Here is a 15,000-nt window from a genome sequence, read left to right as displayed (position 1 = left end):
ATTTTGTAAAGCGGTAATTGAAATTTTTAAAAAATTGTAGGGGGTAACAGACACTTTCAAACAAATCATCATGCAAACAATTGAATTCAAAGATAATCGAGGTTTTTATTTGCGCGTGTCTCTTTCCAGTTAGTTCTTTTTTACTTACTTCGATCTATAGAATTTTTAAGACAATTTATGATGGGAAATCCAAAAAAATTTAAGGGGGTAGTTGAAATGCCATCTAATTTGTAAAGGGGTAATGCAAAAAACTTGATGTCTCAGGAAGGGACATTATTACCCCCCTCCCTCTGATTTAAATACCGATAAAAATGTTTTTATATCTTTTTATAAGGAGCCTATTAAGAATCTATGTGATTAACGGAACTTTTATTTGATTAAAAACACACATTTATGACATGCCACTATGCGTGAATACAATCAACATTCCGTAAATCTATATTCACTGTAGTTAAAATAAAATGGGGTTCAACGTATACATACTCGGAAAATTCGCGGTGCATTAGCAAAATGTTTCTTAATTTAGCTTTAACGAACAACAGGTTCTCACGCAAGAATTTCTTTCTTCACAGAGAAGAAGTGATTCTCTCAGCATTTCTTTAAGTTTACTTAAATTTTCGTTGAAAATGTTCGAAGAATTATCACGCAAGAACTATCTCGCCGAGAAAATAGTACGAATACATCGGAATAATGAAATAGAAGGCACCAGCAAGGCAATGCAGTACCACGGAATACAGTATTCTTACCAGGGGTTCAATTACACTCATATCCTGAGAAGTGGTTTTGAAATACTTTTAAAAATTTATGCTCTTTTGTCAAAGACGAGTTTTACAAGATTTTTTGAAATTTCTTTCATTTTGTTTATCGAAATGTTCCAATAGGTATCTGATAATTTCATCTGTGCGATCCAGCTGACGGTATTTCCATGTTTTCCTAAAAAATCTACTTACAAATTGCCGATAATACAAAGTTTCCCAAATGTATTGCAAATAGTGCTGATGGCATTTTATAACAGAAAAATCTGAATAGTGTTTCTCACTAACATACAAGTTTGTTAACGTTACAACGAACAACCGTAGTCAAGTTATGCATGTAGTTCCTGACCATAGACACGCAATTGTTAACTGAAACTGTAACACATAACAGAATAGAGCTTGAAATGGGCCACATACAAAAACTCATATCATCTGTTATTGGATGTCAATGGACACCATATTCCGGACAAAAAGAAAAGAACATGCCAATATGAGCATGCGCGTTCACCTGTTTTCCCTTTATACATAGTCTAACATGGTGAAAAAGGCCTAACATTCTACGAGTTTAATGTAATATTCAACATTTCAAGCTGTACATTTTTAATTCAAATTATCAAATACAATTTTAAATCAACTTTTCAAAATAACTCGAACCATATCTTTGAAATTTTATTAACTATATCCTTCATTTGAAAAGCTTAAAAGCTTATGGCAATTCTCCTTAAGCTCAATCCAATGCTGTATTCGTGCATGGACCCATTATGTCTACTTATTTATTTGTCAAACATAATGTTATTCACCCCATTTGTTTATTTTCTGTTTTTACACTTTTCATATGCTGTTTTATTATAAATTCAAGCGACAAGCCAATGGTGCAATCAGTTGTATGAGTAAATTGTGACTTGAAGGACATCAAAAACTGTGCTACGCTTTTAAAATGTTTCAAATATTTCGAGCATGAATATAAGTTGAGGTGTTGTTTATTAATCTACATTTGAGTTCCGTTGTTGTTAATTTTATTGTAAATTAGTTAATTAATTTAAATATTATATTTGAGTTTTTTTGTCGTGAAACAATGAAAAAATTTTTTACCAATGTAACATTCGACGGAAATAAGTACATAGTCGCGTCCAAAGATTTTATTTTCTGAAAATGGGTGCCTCTGTATAGTGTAAATAGAAAATTACCATTTTGTCTTAACATTTTACAATTTAAAAATCCAGATCTAGAAAAAATATCGATGAAATACGATAAAAATAATTTTGTTAGGTAAAAAGCGTATGCTTTTGAATTGAGTTAAAAAAACAACAACAAATATAAATCGAATTTGCATGTGAATGATGATAAAAAAAGAGGCTGTAAAAATAATACTTATGTATTACAGCAGTAACATGAATTAAACATTGTGCCCCATTTATTTCGAACAATAATTTGATAAACACCATTCGGCTTGATTGTTTGACATGATTCACGGATCTATGAAGTACATTCAAATCAGAGTATTGAAGTAAGTATAATTGTATATTAGTGAGAGAAAATTATTATTATTATTCTTTACCCAAAGCGTTTCTTTACCGAAAGTTATTCTTTTTTGAATCAATTGAAAATAGTTGGGAAAAATAGTTTAATATAATCTTCTATATTTATAAAAGCTTTCAATTCTGCTTTTTTGCAACAAAAAAAATCAATATACGAAGTAAGGATATAATTTATTGGCTTGTATTTTGTATAATCATTTCTTCTTGTTAGTAAATTTAATAGTGGCCGCGGAAATCTATCATCAACTGAAACATGATGATAAAGACAGATCGAAATATGAGTTGATTTGATACCACCACGTATAATTTTAAAGATGAATGAAATTTGTGAAATCTTGCGTTTTTTCTCAAATATAATCATCGGCACCAATATGTGTTGTCTATATTCGTATTTTGGCAGTAAACACAAAATACAGAGAAGAATTTCTCTGTCTCTGTTTCTTTCAGTCAAAATATCATTTTGGTGCAAAATACACTGAAAACACCATGGAAGGCTATTCAAATTTAGCAATCTGAACTATTTACCGTTGAAACTGATATAGTTTCAAAAAAATTCAATAAGCCTCAAAAATCGACTTTTCAATTTTATTTTTATTTTTATGTTTAAAAGAAATACCACCGAACTTATTATATACTAATAAGATTAAAAAAAAACATTTTTAACAACTTCATTTCTAAAAGTCATCTAGATTTCACAAAGTAACCAAACCAACCCCACGAACACATTCTTTCAATCTTTTATCCATAGAAAAGATGTGTGTGGAATCAATCATCGTTATTCAATTTGGCACACATTATTACAACAGATACCAATGGTTACGATGGTGAGAGGGCCAGTCCATTCCCATCAGTCCAAGAAGAATGTTTCAAGAATAAGTGTTGGTCCCAATTTTTGTAATTTATTTTTCATTATTCTTGACTAGTCGGCATTTTTTGTATGGCGAAGATTATCTATAACATTTACAATGAAAAAATTCCTCCTCAAACCCCTTCCTACACCAAAGCTGTTTTAAGAAGCACTATCGATTGATAACATTACTTTTCCCCCTTCAACCTCTCTTAACTCCCAAATGGGTGCATTTTAGCATATGTGATGATGAGAAAACGCAGAAAGGGAGATCGAGGTCGCGGCTACCCAACATAATAATATCAAATAAAAAAACCTTTATCGAGGTGAAAATTTCTGATAACATTTTTGTGATGAAAATAGTCAGTAGAATCTTTTTTTGTGTACTTACTGTTATAAAAACTTACATGCATTTCTTTTTTACCTCGGTAAAGTTTTTTTTTTAATTTGATATCAATGATTTGGTGAGAGATATTTTCCAAATTAAAAATTCAAATACAATGAAAATATGATTATGTCTCATAATGAAACGGCCAATTTTTAGCGGTGTGTGGGATGCACATTTTTTTATCTGAAACTTGGGGCTTAAATCAGTGAAATTTTGAAAGGAAACTATTGACCCTGTTTCAAGAAATGTCCATTATGTTTCCGGGCCGACTGCCACTTTTTGATTTTTTGCCAATTTGGTCACATCAACTTAAAAAATTCAAGTCGCATCGTTAAATTTAGTTCAAGACCTTTCCAACAATATGCGCATGGGTTAAGTGGAGGCGTCTCGGTGACCGTAGAGAAAAGTAAAAAATGACATTTCGACATTTAAGGTATCGTTGGAAGGGTATTAATTTCTAGAATCAGAATATCGATGTTTCAGGTGTCAACAACTTAATTAAGCGCACCTATGGTCGTAAAAATGATTTTTTTAAGGATCATATTTTTTAGACAAGTGGACCGATTTCCAAACGTCAATGATTTGTCTTAATCGATGGCCCAAGGGTTTTTCAACCATTCTAGGCTTAGATTTTGGATATTTCGTGTCGACTTTTACACATTAGCATGGTTTTGTTACTCACGTGAACTACCGCCCGTTGTAATTGTCACTTTATATCTACAACTTTAGTTAGTTTTTTTTTAATTTGACCCTCTATCGCCAGTATTACAGCCCTTCAATGGGGCTGGAATAATTTTTTTGAAGTTTTATCTATGGAGTAGTTCGAGAGTATGAACAAAATACTATTTAGAAGATGCAGACCAACATTTGTCTTGAATCGGCCAATATAAAAATCGAAATATGTAAAATCATCACCAAAACTGGGGTTCATCGGATGATATTCACTAAATATAACTAGGGTGGATTTTTATCTTCTTTGCAATATAAATGGTCTGGAAAATTTTCAATAAACCAATACATTTAAACAATTCTACTACTACTGTTTTTTGTGTGTATTTAATCTGATTATATCAGAAAAAGATGTTAAAATAAGAAAACAAAATTTGTTAATTCTTTATTTGCATTCCTTTATATTATAAAAATATTATATATATATATATATATTTATGTATATATTTAAATAGTAGTACATTGTGCGTATATCTCATAATTTTTTTCTTTTGAATCTTCATTCTAACAAAAATTGAATTTGAAAAATCAAAATTTCAATTGAGCACATCTTTCATAATTAGTTCTGTAATACTTATTTGTTTATTTTTTGCGAGTTTTGCATTTGTTGAATAAGACTGAAAAGTGTTGTTTTTTGAATGGAAAACATTTGCTACAAAATCCAAGAAACAGTAGTTGACAGATAGAACAGAGAATTAAAAAGAAAAAAAAAAACACAAAACATTCAATAATAATGGAATTCGATAAATTTGAAATATTTGTCTTATTGTTGTTCCATTTCTGTTGTTTTTTTGCTGTGGATAATATTAATTACTATCTTTTTGAATAGCTTCGGATGACGACGGCCATAACGATACTGAAAAGAAAATAAAATTAGATAATGGATTATTTTGACATTTTTTGTACATAAAATTATTTTAGAAATGAATCAAGATTGAATGCCCTTGACCATACACTTGATGCTAACATGTATTACTTTGTTTTTGCACATGGAATTATGATTATTTTCACTCTATACTTACCAACTATAATGATGATGAGAACAACACCAATGCAACCCATGATAATCATCATTTTCATGTTCGCCCACCATTGTTTTCGTTTCAATTTGCCAGCTTGCTGTTCGAATTGCGATGCACCGTGTTGTAAGGCGTCAGCTCGTTGATCCAGTTCCGTTAATTTTTGGTCACGTTCCAATACTTTTTCCACATTAACACGCATTATGCCAACCACCTCGTCGACCTGAGCCTGTGTCTGTTGCAATCGTTTTTGCGATGGATTTTGGCCGCCAATCGTGCTGCTATTGGGTGGCGGTGGCAATGTAGGAATACTGATTCAATTAATTTTATTTAAAATTTGTTTCTTTTTTTCGTTCGGTTAATATGAGTAAATTAAACAGATAACACAATTACTCAACAAGATCAAAAATCAGTGATCAGTGTGTGTATCAACAGAATATACTAAACATAGAATTTGAAAGATAATTTACTTAAACAACTTCTTCAACGTTCAGTTGATGTTTTCTACAGTGGCATAAAATTCTTCAAATTAATAACATTCTATCAGAAATTTTACGATATTTTTTAACACAGAAACTGATTACAGTGTTTTACTCAAATATGTTACGGATGGTAAAGAACTGTCTAAAATTGGGAAGTTTTGAATGAAGCGGCAAAAAAGTGAGAATTCACGCTTATACAAAAATGGAAACATAATAACTGATAAAAATTGCGGAAGCAAAAAGTTGAAAACTACATGTTATAAATGGAGGATAAAAAAAAATACGACAAGTGTGGAAGACATCACGATGATAAAATAACAACAGAAGAGATTTTTTACCAACTTTTACAATAAATGTGCTTGAAATGTGAACAACAATGTTGGCAACGGGAATGGAAATACTGTACGGCAATATTAATAGAATGCAAACAATGTAGAGAAGGGTGAACTGTAGAATATAAGCAAGATAAGAAAAACCCAAAGAAATGTCAACGGTTGCAATTAAGAATTAAGTTATGCAAATTTTAAACTGTGCATAATACAAGAACTTTTTTATAAAAGTTTTCTACGAATCCGAACATATACAGCATTTGTTGCTATCAAGATGAAGATAGATTTGTGTGTTTCTTTTTGTTTCAACAATTTTTCTTACTACAAAGAGCATGTCACTCTGTTACAAGAATATTAAACAATCTTTAGCAAAAAAAAGTAGTTTCCATATAACTGAATCTGCAATTAATCTATGTTATATCATCGGAAACTGTGCACTATCTCTTCTCCAATTTATTGGAATAAGAAGAGGAAGTTAGTTATAATTCTTCAACGAGGAGTGTGGCACATTTGGTAAAATTTTATTTCTTCATTTCATTCAATTCGAAATATTCATTATATATAGCTCCCCAATGATGTCGTACTTGAAAAAGAGATGATTTATTTAAAAGACAAATTATTTGTCAACAGATTACTTATATGACAGTATGCATTTTATTCAATGATGAAATTGTTAAAGTGAAAATGAAAAATGCAATTGAAACTTTGTTACTTACTTCGTTTCATTTGATCCAGAGGGTTTCGACATTGTGTTGGCTTCTGGTGAAAAAATGAAAATGAAAAAAAATAATTAGAATATGAGCTTCTTTTTTGGATAAATGTTTATGTGAACACGTTAATCGAAAGTCATCATTATGTATCATTTGTGGACATCATTTGTTGTTGACAAAGAGTCGGTTTTATTTAGTCTGTATTTCTTTATGTTATTTATATCGGCGTTTCTTTTTTATTCTTTTGTAACATTTCTATCAGAAAAAAATGGATAAGTAATGAATTTATCAAATTGCATGTCAACAACAAAAATCGATTGATTGAAAATGCATATTCAATTTTTTTAAAATAAATTTACTATAAAACTCAAGCACTGACATGTTATTAACAGACGACAAAACTATAAGTAAAATATGTTTCTTTTTTTTTTACAGAAAAGTGACAACGGAATGCAAACAGTAAAATAAAATCAATTTATTGACGAGGTATTTTGCACCTTTTTCTTTTTTCGTTTATTAATTAGTAAATATTTTGAAGTTTAATTGTTGTTTAATCGTTTTTTCTTTGTTTGTAAAAGATATTTATGAAAATTAAATGACTTATCGCTCAACTTGCGTTCATGCCAAACAAAAGAAGGCAAATAAACAAGGTACTCTTTCATCTGTCAGTATTTATCCACATGAGAACTTTTTGACTATTTTGAAGTTTTGACTTGACTCCGAATTCGAATTTGTTAATAATAATTTGACATATAATCAATTTGGAACAGTACCTAGGTACGCAGTTCAAGAAAATGAATTTAGCACGAAAACCTACATTCATTCACTATTTTACACTGCCAGACTGTATTAAATGTAATTTTCTTACCGAACAATATTCAATGAAAATAATTTCTACGTTGTAGTTATCACAAAAATAGCACAAATACAATTCCTTTCTCCTTCTTCCTCTTCTTTATTGTATTAATTTTTATCTGCACTAGTTTTTTTTTTATTTAAATACTTTTTTGCAAATAAATAATAGCTATAAATTGAATGTTGTGAAGTTAAAATGACGAGCTAAGAAAATTGTTCATTTCAAATGATTCACACTCCTGTAATTTTTTTTTCGTATGATCTGTAATGGCGATACACTCTGTTATTTTTCTTCTTCTTCTTTCATCATTTGAATTTTAGGAAGCGAGAAAGAAAGTACGATATATTTTATCAAAAGAGACAGATACATGACACTGCACCCATTTATAAACTCATGTAACCAAATAAGACATACACTTGACGATTCAAGATAAAACAAATCAGTGAATCAAAATATTTGGGAACGAATATCGTTCAAACATAAATAATATTATTTTTTTTACCGATTTTTCGGGAAATTCATTCAAGTTTTATAGTTTATTATATACAGAGACAGATCTATGTTCGAACGTCAAAGTTTTTATTTCATTTACGTATACATTGAAATTTATTGACTAATCGTTCAACAATCAATTTACTTACACATGCGCAAGTTTGACACTTGTTTTTCAATATTGACATATTTATATACAAAGTGTTTTAGGTCTCATATGTCAAAATTACGTAAATAATTTTTTTTTTACGAACGTTATTACAACATAAAGAACGTTAACAAAAATGATCAATTAATGAATACCATCAACAGATGGCGAAAGTTGCAGTGGAATGAATGTATTTCGATTCAAACATAAAATTAAAAAATTTTTGGTGATCTTTTCCTTTAATAGAGAGATCTGATGATTGATGAAATCATCTTAGTTTTGTTTCGTCAATCATTGTCGAAACATTTCCTGTTTCAATAGCACCAGTTTAATTAATAGTAGAGATCATTGTGGTTCCTGTTGAGTTCAATTGTACTCTGGTGTAAGAGTAAATAAAATCGTTTTTATATTTTTTTATAATTGTTTATCGGACATTTTTTCGGAATTCTATAATCTGATGATAATCGCCTAACAATTTTTGCTTCTTTCAAAAGGTGCAAGAACCGTTCGAGAATTTGTGAGAAGCCAACTCAAATGTTAAAGGATGATTCGTATGGCAGGCTCCAAATTGCTTGCACGATTATTATTATTAATTTCGTCGATAACTCTAGTTTCGTTGCTGGCTCTTACCCGATGTGGCATCGGCAGCCTGGTCGATACCAATATCTTAATTACTGATGATGGTAAAAACATTTTAAAATAACTTTTATAAGTTTATTACTATATTTATAAACATATTTTGTTTAATTTTAATTACTAGATGATGTAATTCAAAAATCACAAGGTATAAATTATATGCTTTTACTGCAACAGAGGGAAGAGGAAAATCGACAAGAAATTGCCAAACTGACAGCGGAAATAAAATCGCTCAAAGTACAACTAATTCAACATCGAAGTGAGTTTGCATTCATCGCAAAATAAATTTCAAGATGTATTTAAAATGTCTCAATGTTTCTATTTAGATAAACACTCAGTGTCTTTTGATTCACATATCCAGAATATTTCATCGTCGTCGCTTCCATCACAAGCCACACCAGCTGTGACATCGGCCCCATTGGGTGATTGCACGAATTACATACGAAAGCAAGTTGGTGCCGCTGAAATTTTGCATGGTCTTCCACTGAACAATGAATACGAATTATTACCGTTTAATCATTTCACATTCAGTCGTGTTTATCCCATTGAATTGGGATTAGGTAAGCGGGTCGTTGAAAAACCAATTGGCTTTAAGAGAAAAGATTTGCTGGATGCTTTAAATCGAGCGCTTGACAGTCTCAACAAAAACGCTTCAATTCGTTATACATTGGACGATTTTTCCGAGGGTATTTATCGTATTGATCCAACAACCGGAACTCAATATGATCTATACTTTCGAACAAAGGAAATAAAGGAAATTCGAAAATATACATCAATCGCTAACCGACTCAAAAGCCACAATAATGATGGCATCAAAAAATTAACTATAATGCGACCATTTGCACCGTTACAAACAATACAAATCGAAACATTTCCGAAACAGCGAGAAAAAGAAAAGGAAATTGTCCACATAATATTGCCGCTGTCTGGACGTACAGATACTTTTCAAAATTTTATGGATAAATTTGTAAAAATTGCATTGAAAAATGACCGGCGTGTACATCTTACGGTTGTGTACTTTGGTGAAGACGGTCTGTCAGAAACACGTTCAATTATGAGTCGTGTACTGGGAATGAAGAAAAGCGGCGGAAATTCATCGAATTTAAAATTATTAGCTCTTAATGAGACATTTTCAAGAGGTAAGTGAAGTGATATTTTTCGCCGTTTTATTTGGTTATTCTCCATTTTCTTTTTCAGCAAAAGGTCTTCGAGTAGGCGCCGAAAGAGTGTCAGATAAAAATGATAAAAATAAGGATGTTTTATTGTTCATGTGTGATGTTGACGTGGCATTCAGTGCAAAATTTTTAGACCGCTGCCGTTGGAACTCGAAGCCCAGAAAAAAAGTATTTAAATAATTCATTTTTTGATATAACTTTGGCACTTTGTTCTTGTTGTTGGAAAATGAATTTTGATCATTTACAATTTTATATTCTCTCATTTCATAAATCTTCTTCTCATATTTTTCCAACTAGGTATATTATCCAGTTGTGTTCAGTTTATATAATCCGCATGTTGTTTATACACTGCAAGGAAAAGAAGTACCACCAGAACACGATCAATTGTTGATTTCACGTGACAACGGATTTTGGAGAGACTTTGGTTATGGAATGACTTGCCAATATAAGTATGAGTTTATCAAAAGTGCTCATTTATACTATTCATTATTGATTTTCCGTATGTAGAAGAAACAAGAAATTATAAAGTTAGTCAGACTAACAGTAGAATGTTGGCAAGGGTGAATGCTTCACAAATCTGTTGCATGAACACTCCAATTTCAAGAAAATGAATATTATTAAAGACAGTTATGAAAACCAAAGATGCGAATTATCGCAATAATTATCATACAACTAGTTCGGATTACAATGAAGATTGACTTTTGTGATACAGTACTATTAACCGGGCAGGTCAAAATACTAACGTTATCGGGCAAGTGGGGCCTTTGAGACCCGACGTACATTTTCCATGCAAATTCAATGAAAAAAAAATGTTTCTTTTTTCAAATTTCATTGAATTTATACGACGAAAATTATTGAAATATATGTTTTTCGTAAAATATAATTGAAAAAATAAAAAAATAATCAATATTTATTCCGAATCGGATGAATTTAAACAGTTCAATAGTTGTTTAGTACAAATTTTGCACTTCATTTAAAAATTTTGATGACATTTTGTATGGAAAATGTACGTCCGGTAGTTGTTCAAGCCTCAATACAGCGCTACTTAGGGAACCAAATTCAAAACAACTCCTATCAACGATTAGTAGAAGGATGAAAGAATATTACAAAACAATTTATTTGATAAAAATAATATTTTATGCGATTTTATGTATCTTTTTTTTTAAATGCGCTACCGGGCCTCAGAGGCCCGGCCCGCCCGGTTAAGGGTTGAACAGAATTCCGTTGAAATACTTATATAGTTTGTTCAAATTATTTCTATTTTTCATTCAACGAATTCTCCTTCTCTCTTTCTACCGCTATCTCTTCTGTCTAAAATTTGTTTAGATCCGATTTTATGAATGTGCGTGACTTTGAAGAGATTGTTGGATGGGGTGGTGAGGATGTAATGCTCTATCGAAAATATGTACGATCAACTATAAAGGTGATTCGTGCAACCGATCCAGGCATTTGTAAGTAGGCAAATCTATGTTATAGAATGAAAATCATTGATGCATTTCTCGCTGTTTATAATGTGATTTATATTTCATTTAGTTCATATTTGGCATCCAAAGGTGTGTACGGGAATAACGAATGGACAACATTTAACCGCCGATCAATATCGTGCATGTATACGATCACGTGCTTTAAATGAAGCATCACATGCTCAACTTGGATTTTTGGCATTTCGCGAGGATATCGCAGCACACTATCAAGATAATAATGATAACAATGATGTTACAAATTCGAAAAATTCTGGCACACATACCATGGATATTAAAATATTTCCATTAAAAACGATAAAAATAAATAAGAAATTAAATATCTCTGATGAGTCATCATTACCAAACAATAACTATAAGAATAACAATAGTCACATTGATTCAGATGTAAACAATCAGCAACAAAAGAAATCGAAACAAAATTTGAAATTTTTTGGTAGTGACTTAAAAAAAACTTGATCTTACAAGTACCAAGAATTCGATAAAAAATCAAAAAAATTGAAACAACAATCACATTTGCAGCCCGAAAGTATTTGGAAGATTGAATTTTGAATAATTTTCATTTGTAAACTGCCATTTTACGTTCAAAGACTGAATTGACTGACTGAAGTGACAATTAGCTAATGTATGCATATCAACAATTGGCGTACCCCGAAAACAAAACGGAAAAAGGACTGTTTATAGTTCGTATTAGATATTGGTGATCATCAGACACAAAAAAAAAAAAAAATTCAAATTTTAAATTGTGATAATAAAAATAAAAAAAAAAAAAAAAAATGAACAAAAAATGGTTTGCGAAACTATTTATTTAACTATATACGCTCCGGTCTTAATGATATTTGCAGTTAAGCTCTGACCACGCTAGTCAGGCTTCAAACCTCATTCTTTCATTGTATCTATTAAATCTTTTATTGTGTCGGGTAACAGCGTTTGCAGTGACACTATTTCACCTGTTTTATCATAATCGTAACAGTTGATGTCTGCTATTTTGCCTAACTGTTACTATTTTCAAAACCTGATTTAACAAAATTGGAATAGCTTTCTTTTCAATTCTTGTAATTTACACGTACATAAATTTTGTATACAATAATTGTGACATTAAGCACAAACATGATTGTGTTTTTAGAATGAAATAACAGCAAAACCGAGTTGAAATTGCTCTTGTAAAAACGACCTTTTATTACAAAAATACCTGGTTGAAAAAGTGAAAAAAATGTAGACGTTTTATTTCTCTTAATTCTATAGAACAAACTCGTCTACATCATCTGATGCGATAAAAATGTATAAATTTGGTTTCTCCGTCACACAAATCGTTGTCTCAAGCTATCTCAAGCCGACATTTTATTGACACAAAACTCACACTTATATTTTGCAGCGGTAGATTTGTTATTGAAAAAAAAATCCGATAAAATGAATCAGTAAATTATTATCCATCAAAATGAAACAGTGCAAACGAGTCCATCTATACAATTCCGTTTTTATGGACCCGCTTACTTGTTTCATTTCTATAGACTCAATTTGATTAGATAAAATTATTCTGATCCATTCCTGTATATTTACTCTGAGAGGTTTGCAGAGGGTATCTGAACCTTATGTTTTGTTTCTTTTATTTTGCATTAAAAATCTCACGTATAATTATCATTGGATTACAAATAAAATTGTAATGTATCAAATTTCAAAAACATATATATAAATATAATAAAGGAAAAGGAATTCACCAAAATATTTGTTTTTTATCTAGTAATATTTTGATGTTTTCTTTAAAACAGAGAGTAGAAAACACTACCGCTATAGTAATACTATATTAACAGTGCCTATAAATAGTTACTATTTGTACACATTTCGATTGTGTGATCACAACAATTTTTGCGAACTCTAATGTGAACAATGCAACTCTTTGTATGTAGATTTTAAATACAAAGAGTCGCATTGTTCACATTAGGGATGTATATTCGAATGTCCGCACATGTGAAAGTCGAAACTGGGGACTAGGTTTAAATAATTGTACCAAAAATGTACTTAATTGTACCGCAATTTATTTTTGATACATACAAAGAGTTGCATTGTTCACATTGGAGTTCGCAAAAATTGTTGTGATCACACAATCGAAATGTGTACAAATAGTAACTATTTATAGGCACTGTTAATATAGTATTACTATAGCGGCAGCGTTTTCTACTCTCTGCTTTAAAATAACAAAAAGCAGGTTTGTACAGATGGGATCACCCAATAAATTTAAATGATGTGACTTCCAGTGCGCTCGATTACAATATTCTTCAAAGTACTATGCGAAATATCAAATTTAATATTTTTTGTTTAAAAATATTAATTTGGCCGTTTGGCAGTTTAGGGAACAAATTGATTTCGAAATCGAAAAAAATCGACAAAATCAATCTAATTAACTTTTTTTTCACAATTGGACTTTATTCCGGGAATAAATTTGTTTAAAATCAATGTAATTTACATGACACCCCAAGAATTTGACAGAACATTAAACGGACGGATATGTTGGATGGACGGACATGTCCGGAAAATTCATGGATATGCATTTAAATAGACAGAGATTCGAATATAAAAAATAACTACAGAAGTACATGTTGGATGGACGGACGGGCAATGCATGAAAGGCAGTGGACTTTGAATCATTCATAGGGACAGTCATGTGTGGATTCCTTAAAGAAGGCATTGTGAGTCATTAGTACAAAGCAAGCGTTCACAAACGCCAACATTTATACAGCACACCACTATAGTGCTTCGTCAGCGCACGAAGTGCTCCAAACGCACAATGAAGGCACTAGCGACGCAATGCTTAAGCATCATTTGATGCGCTGTATCAATGCTGACATTTGTGAACTCATGGTACAAAGAGAACAAAATATATTAAAATAGATTTGTTCCCGGAACAAAATAGATTTGTTCCCGGAACAAAATCCAATTTTTAAATAAAAGTATATTAGATTGATTTCAACCTTATGAATTAAATTGATTGAGTTCGAAATAAAAGTAAATTAGATTGTTTTTAAATATATTTGTTCCCAGAACAAAATAGATATGTTCGCTGTGGCTCGTTATAACTATTAATAGGCAAAAAAATTAGCAGACAATACATTGAACTAACTGGTCAGTTGAGCTGACAGCACGTTAGCCAGCTAAATGGACTAAAACAATAGAAGATATTGTTATAATGAACAATCACTTCTATTAAAACAAGTCAAGTGATTCATCATTAAAACAATAACGTCTATTGTTTTAGCCAGTGAAGTGAACCGGTTTGACATTTCTCATACAAACCGATTTCGGAGCGGTATCTCGGAATTGGTTTCGTTTTGTGTGAACGAAACGGAGCAGGCGGAACGTTCCGAGAATGGTTTGTATGGCGACGTATGTGTACGTGAATAGCAATGCACACTAATAC

The 15,000-nt window shown here is 31.0% G+C and overlaps 2 protein-coding genes across 18 annotated transcripts; one reads left to right on the top strand and one right to left on the bottom strand.

Moving 5' to 3' along the window:
• The first annotated feature begins 1,376 nt into the window (after positions 1-1,376).
• Positions 1,377-13,096, top strand: LOC116345176 (chondroitin sulfate N-acetylgalactosaminyltransferase 2). Of its 10 annotated transcripts, none has more exons than XM_031774338.1 (10): positions 1,377-1,728; positions 2,143-2,262; positions 7,233-7,283; positions 8,788-8,976; positions 9,054-9,188; positions 9,256-10,068; positions 10,127-10,272; positions 10,402-10,553; positions 11,431-11,555; positions 11,638-13,096. In XM_031774338.1, exons 4-10 carry the CDS (start codon positions 8,838-8,840, stop codon positions 12,042-12,044), a joined length of 1,917 nt encoding a protein of 638 aa, XP_031630198.1. In that variant the 5' UTR covers positions 1,377-1,728; positions 2,143-2,262; positions 7,233-7,283; positions 8,788-8,837; the 3' UTR covers positions 12,045-13,096. The 10 variants fall into 10 exon arrangements, with proteins under 10 accessions (XP_031630198.1, XP_031630197.1, XP_031630194.1 ...); XM_031774337.1 differs by having other exon boundaries at positions 2,140-2,262; XM_031774334.1 differs by having other exon boundaries at positions 2,025-2,262.
• LOC116345178 (synaptobrevin) lies at positions 4,817-8,243 on the bottom strand. 8 transcript variants are annotated; one of them, XM_031774346.1, is made up of 4 exons: positions 8,156-8,243; positions 6,804-6,846; positions 5,280-5,587; positions 4,817-5,113 (listed from the first exon to the last, which is right to left on the bottom strand). In XM_031774346.1, the coding sequence occupies exons 2-4, from the start codon at positions 6,833-6,835 to the stop codon at positions 5,064-5,066; spliced, it is 390 nt and encodes a 129-aa protein (XP_031630206.1). In that variant the 5' UTR covers positions 6,836-6,846; positions 8,156-8,243; the 3' UTR covers positions 4,817-5,063. The 8 variants fall into 8 exon arrangements, with proteins under 8 accessions (XP_031630206.1, XP_031630209.1, XP_031630205.1 ...); XM_031774349.1 differs by having other exon boundaries at positions 5,280-5,557; positions 8,156-8,239; XM_031774345.1 differs by lacking the exon at positions 8,156-8,243 and adding an exon at positions 7,666-8,074 and having other exon boundaries at positions 6,804-6,843.
• Positions 13,097-15,000: the final 1,904 nt, after the last annotated feature.

Source organism: Contarinia nasturtii, unplaced genomic scaffold (assembly GCF_009176525.2).
Source record: "Contarinia nasturtii isolate CC-2019 unplaced genomic scaffold, AAFC_CNas_1.1 Cnas_scaffold_1240, whole genome shotgun sequence".
In the NCBI taxonomy this organism is placed as follows: domain Eukaryota; kingdom Metazoa; phylum Arthropoda; class Insecta; order Diptera; family Cecidomyiidae; genus Contarinia; species Contarinia nasturtii.
The sequence above is the reverse complement of the archived record's forward strand: the minus strand, read 5'-3'. Positions and strand labels throughout refer to the sequence as shown.

Excerpts from the sequence above, each read along its gene's own strand:
- LOC116345178 (XM_031774346.1), bottom strand. The coding sequence starts at position 6,835 with ATGTCGAAACCCTCTGGATCAAATGAAACGAA. Across the intron at positions 5,588-6,803 it reads TCTGGATCAAATGAAACGAA|TATTCCTACATTGCCACCGC; the intron begins GTAAGTAACAAA and ends TAATTGAATCAG. Across the intron at positions 5,114-5,279 it reads TCTCATCATCATTATAGTTG|TATCGTTATGGCCGTCGTCA; the intron begins GTAAGTATAGAG and ends TTTTCTTTTCAG.
- LOC116345176 (XM_031774338.1), top strand. The coding sequence starts at position 8,838 with ATGATTCGTATGGCAGGCTCCAAATTGCTTGCACGATTATTATTATTA. Across the intron at positions 10,069-10,126 it reads TAATGAGACATTTTCAAGAG|CAAAAGGTCTTCGAGTAGGC; the intron begins GTAAGTGAAGTG and ends TTTCTTTTTCAG. Across the intron at positions 11,556-11,637 it reads TGCAACCGATCCAGGCATTT|TTCATATTTGGCATCCAAAG; the intron begins GTAAGTAGGCAA and ends TATTTCATTTAG.